The 6,000-nt window shown below is 39.3% G+C and overlaps 1 protein-coding gene across 1 annotated transcript in view; it reads right to left on the bottom strand.

Moving 5' to 3' along the window:
• LOC123507962 overlaps positions 1–6,000 on the bottom strand; it is a 74,391-nt gene that overhangs the window by 19,335 nt on the left and 49,056 nt on the right. Inside the window, exon 2 of the mRNA XM_045261326.1 lies at positions 4,987–5,111. Coding sequence (XP_045117261.1) covers positions 4,987–5,111 — 125 coding nt within the window. The remainder of the gene's footprint in view (positions 1–4,986; positions 5,112–6,000) is intronic.

Here is a 6,000-nt window from a genome sequence, read left to right on the forward strand (position 1 = left end):
AGAGAGAGAGAGAGAGAGAGAGAGAGAAATGGGTGGTATTGATAGATAGACAAATAGACAGTTGGATTAACCCACATACACACACACACACACACACACACACACACACACACACACACACACACACACACACACACATCAAACTGCCTAACCACTTGCCAGACAGCCAGATAGACAGACAGACAGACGCAGAGATAAAAAGACGAAAGAGACAAAGAGATATAATTTCCGCTGAGAGAGAGAGAGAGAGAGAGGGAGAGAGAGAGAGAGAGAAACAAGACAGACAGGAATAGACAAACAGGCAAACGGACGAGGAAAACAGAGAGAGAGAGAGAGAGAGAGAGAGAGAGAGAGAGAGAGAGAGAGAGAGAGCAGGCGAGAGATAATTAACAGGTTACCCAAACATCATTAATTACCTTCATTATTCATCAAGTGAGCGAATTAAAGAGAGAAAGACCAACTGGATCGACGCAACAAAATGAAACACACTGGAAACGAAAAGAAAGTAAAGTTTCAATACTCATTTCCAATTCCGAAAGAGAGAGAGAGAGAGAGAGAGAGAGAGAGAGAGAGAGAGAGAGAGAGAGAGAGAGAGAGAGAAGCAGCCAGACGGAAAACCAAATTAACAGATAAACACATACATACAGACAGACAGACAGACAAACAGGCAGATGAGGAAGCAGAAAATCAGATATATAAAGAGAAAAGACAAGAGCAGAGAGAGAGAGAGAGAGAGAGAGAGAGAGAGAGAGAGAGAGAGAGAGAGAGAGAGAGATCCAGCCAACAATAACACCAAAAAAATAATAGGTAGATCACAATTACATGATGAAATCTGGCAAACTGTGTCTGTGTTTCCATTGCTAATTACACTCCCTGAATCCTGTCCTCCTATTACTCTGATTTAATTAATCTCACCATAAAAACACAATACACGGAGAGTTTGAGCAATTTGTGAATGTGTGTGTCTGTGTGCGTGTGTGTGTGTGTGTGTGTGTGTGTGTGTGTGTGTGTGTGTGTGTGTGTGTGTGTGTGTATTTAAGGTTCCTCTGCAAAATTACCTGAATGGATAATGAGATGTATATATAATTTATTCATTGTATCTAATCTCTTATCTTATTTATACAGCCTTTCATATTTTTTCCTTGTTTTTTTCCCCACTACGAGTTCTTGTTGCCTTCACCTCATTCCTCCTTCTCGTGATTTTTCTCAATTTTTTCCTGCGTTTTCATTTTCTTTCACCTTATCTTGCTTTCTTTCCATCTTAAGTAGAGAGAGAGAGAGAGAGAGAGAGAGAGAGAGAGAGAGAGGGTGGGGGGAAACTCATCACACGAGTTCATCATTATCAACTCGTAATTAGAGCAACTCATCTTTATTTGCCCATTACTGAGAATTAGAAAAATGGCCTTAATTATTGTTGCTGTTAAGTCACGGTGTTGAAATTCAGGCTTGTGTATTATAAATGAGCCACAGAGGAACGCAAAAGAGGAAAAAAACATGTCAGCAGCACACTTGTCCCTGTGACGTTCTAGTGATAATCTTTAGTTTGTTATAAAGCATGAAATAGGAAAGTAGTCCCAAATTCATCTGCTTTTTACTGAATTAGATGAATAGGAAAGGAACAGATAGGTAGGCAAATAGATAAATTGACAAACTAAATGAAAAATAAAAAGGGTAATTTTGGCAGGTTTCAATTTTCCTTATGTTTTGGAAATTGGCTAGGAAAATGAAGCATGAATTAGATGAATAGAAAAGAACAGATAGGTAGACAAATAGACAAATTGACAAACTAAATGGAATAAAAAGGCTAATTTTGGCAGATTTCAATTTTATCTAACGTTTTGGAAATTGCCTAGAAAAATGAAGCATTGATAATGAAAAATAAAGCGAGGGAATATAACATATTGATGACTCATAATTAGATTTGTTTTGGAAATAGACACATGTCATGAAGTTTAATTTGACTACTGAAAAATATTGCAAATGTTTGTGTCTGTGTGTATGTGACTGTGTGGCTGTGAATGTCTGTCAGAATGTGTGTATATATGTGGTGGGTGTGTGAGTGTAACTGGTTGGCAGATGAACTACGTGACTGACTGAATGGCTGACTATCTAGCGAATTAATCAGTCCATGAGTCAGTAATCGTGCGCTGTGTGTGAGTTAGCGAGCGAGTGGGTGAGTGAATGAGCACGTTAATGAATAAATAAAGGATTGCTGTAGTGAATGAATTAATGAATCACCTTTGGCATCGATGTGTTAAAGGTATGCACTTACTGCCATTACAAACTGTGTGTGTGTGTGTGTGTGTGTGTGTGTGTGTGTGTGCTGTTCCCTCCTCCTTTCTTAATATTTTTTCATGTATATTTAATTCTACATATCCCCAATAGGAAGTGTTGCTATTTGGTTTGCAAAAAAGAGACGATAGATTATCATGTATTCTATGATTATATGTATTGTATGATGGAGTATTATGTATTCTGTAGTATCTATTTTGTATTTTGCATTTATTTTGTTGACATATCACTTTCATATTCCAATGGCAATGTGTGTGTGTGTGTGTGTGTGTGTGTGTGTGTGTGTGTGTGTGTGTGTGTGTGTGTGTGTGTGTGGAGCAGAAACACAATTATCTAATGGAGAAAGTCCTGAAGTGTTTCCCTTGAGTCTCTAAGTAACGCACTGAAACACTGATGCACAAGTGTTGCCTCGCTTGTGACAATAAATAGTGGCCTTAGTGAAAGAGCTGATGGTGGTGGTGGTAGTGATTGTGATGGTAGCAATGGTGATAGTGATGATAGCATGGTGGCAGTGATAATGGTGTGGTGGTGATAACAATGATGGTAATAGTGATGCTGGTGGTGATTATAACAATGGTAGTGGTGATTATGACAAGGCTGATGCTGGTGGTGGTGACAGTAATGACGATAGTGGTGGTGATAGTGATGGAGGTAGAAATAACAAAAATGATAGTGGTGTTGATACTGATGGCAATAGTTATGATAGTAAAGGCAGCAGTGATGATATTGGAGATAAAGACGCTAACAGTGGTGATAGTGGTGGTGAGTGTGATGGAAGACGCAACAGTGGTGATGGTGGTGGTGAGTGTGATGGAAGAGACAGTGGTGATGGTGGTGGTGAGTGTGATGCAAGAAAGAGACAGTGAAGTAAAAAACAATAATACTTTTCAATTACAGTTTCAATCTAATCATTCCTCTCCCCAATTTTAATATTCTCAGGGGACACTAATCAGATTAACAACGGAATCGGCCTAATGACCTTAAGCCTTTCACCTGACACTAATTAACCTGCGCAGACGATAAATCACTCCGGGAGACGAACGAAAAAGAATAACGTTGTTTACTTTCTCGTCTATAAATCACAGTGAAATACAAACATACGCAGAAAATCACAACCTTGAGACTCCCATTAATCACGAACACACACACACACACACACACACACACACACACACACACGGAGACATTCTCACTATTTTTACGTTCCAGAATCATTAATATCTATCTCGATATCAACTTATTGGATTCAGAAGCCTCACAGATTCCAGGAGTAACTTTCTCAATCACTCCTTACTTTATACGAATCTACTAAAGTTTCCTTCAGTTTCATGTATCAGTAAATCATTTTATCCTTTTACTTCTCATTTTCATATTACTTATTTTATGCGACGCTGAGAGAGAAATTTCCAATCGCTTTGCTATACATTATCTGGAACACTTCTACATGCGCTCTTTCAACACACAGATCTCTAATATAGGACTGAAACGTGATAAGGAGGCTGAGATTGAAACAGAAGTACTATAAAAAAAACCTGTTATGTTTTTTTTCCAGATCTTGAGAGAGAGAGAGAGAGAGAGAGGAAGCGAATGGTAATAAAGAACAGTACTAGTGCAATCATCGCTTGGGTTTCGTCTTCAGGTTTTCTTTATGGCAAGAGAGAGAGGAAGTAAAGGAGAATAAAGAGCATTCCTGCATCACCTCGCGTTTCCCCGGCGCCTTTTCCACCCAGAATCTAATTTTTGTCCAGTATTGCCAATAACACTCCGTTAATCTGCTTATAACTTCGTGTACCCAAGAGAGAGAGAGAGAGAGAGAGAGAGAGAGAGACAGGAGGGAAATTTATGCTTACCTTTCCTTTCCCTTCCATCTTTCTTAATCGTGTATTTTTCGGCCAGTATTGTCTGTAACGATGCGTTAATCTGCATATAATTTCCTGCACCCTAAGAGAGAGAGAGAGAGAGAGAGAGAGAGTTGTGTAATACGTATCTGTAGACAACCCACTCCCCGAAGAACTTTGTCGTGTAGAATATTGTAACCACTTATTGAGAAACTCTTGGTGGTAGTTGTCTCTTGTAGGTTATGAAAGTTGCTGCAGTTAAAGATCCACTTGATGAAAATGTTCTTGTGCTCTATGTTCCTGTGATAGTGTAACCCTTGCAAGTTCTCTTTTGTGTGGAGGAGGGAAGAGGAGAGGCAAAAATACAAGCTTAAAGAAAGGAAAAGGTCTGTATATTTTATCTTCTCTCCTCCAACAGAAAGGAAAAAATATGAGTGAAAGGTTTAAGATTCCATCGAGAATATAACGTTTGTAAGTATTCTTTTGTTTTCATCCAAGGAATAAACAATGGTAGAAAAAAAATGGCGAGACTGAAACCTTAAAATTAATGTTCACTTGATAATATAACTCTTCGAATTCTTTCTTTGAGTAATGTAAAGACAAATTCAGAAATAAAAGACCTGGAAATCATATCTTCCTCTCCTTCACAGGAAAGAAAACCAGAGGAGACTAATGTTAACAACTCACTCGGTAATCACCTCTTAAAAATCCCCTTTTCCTATGAGGAAAAACACAAAAGGAAAAAGGAAAACCAGGAAAAAATACCCACTAAGTGACTCTATTCCTTTCTTGGCCAATAAAAGCAAGGGGAAAGATAAGACCAGACAACAGAAAAATAAACTCATTTCAGTCTTACCTTTCCTCAAACTGCTGTGGCGTGATGGTGTGCACTCTCTCAATCTCTACCACGTCCCTGCACATGCCACACTCCACGGGCGGCCTGAACACATCCTGGACTGAGGCTGGCATGTCTATCGTGCACTGCAACAACACAATGACACACCAATTAGACACAAACTCTCCGACTGTACACACATCAAATCATTAAAGGATATAACACATCGAAAGCACCAAACAGATCTAACACCATTTAAGTAGTATTGGATGGAAGTGAAAAGAAATTCTGTTACACTTTGGCAATACACTTTTAAATAATCCCTTTCTTTTAATTTTATTTGCATCTTGACACAATAATAATATAAAAAAAAAGTTAATATGGAGTACCAAACTAAAATGTTCTTAATTAAACCATAAAAAAGAAAAATATACATGAGATACATGTCTATCGTGCACTGCAACAACACAGTGACACACCAATTAGACCCAAACCCTCCGATTGTACACACATCAAATTATTAGAGGATATAACACATCGAAAGCACCAATAATATCCACCTGTTTCACCTTTGTCACCTGCACGTGAGTCATTAAGAGCACCAGGTGACGGTGTGTGATAATTTAATAGCCCCCACTTTCACCTCCAACCTTCCCTTGTGTTTCTTGTTTGGGAGTTATTGAGGCGAACCAAGTAATTCAGGTGGAAAATGACAATATATCTGGGAAAATGAAGAGCGCTGCTGGGTGGTGGTGGTGGTGGTGGTGGTGGTGGTGGTGGTGGTGGTAACAGTGAGGAAGAGGAGGAGGAGGAAGAGGGCACTGTGGTTAGATGAATAGCGAAGCGAGAGACCGAAAGCGAAAACCAGAACTACAGCTAGAACTAGAGAGAGAGAGAGAGAGAGAGAGAGAGAGAGAGAGAGAGAGAGAGAGAGAGAGAGAGAGAGAGAGAACCATCATTGGCACATGATTGAAGTTAGCCGCCTTGGGACCCAGCCGGAGATGGGAAACGGCTAGGACTGATGGACGGAGACAG

This window comes from Portunus trituberculatus, chromosome 23 (genome assembly GCF_017591435.1).
Source record: "Portunus trituberculatus isolate SZX2019 chromosome 23, ASM1759143v1, whole genome shotgun sequence".
Classification (NCBI taxonomy): Eukaryota; Metazoa; Arthropoda; class Malacostraca; order Decapoda; family Portunidae; genus Portunus; species Portunus trituberculatus.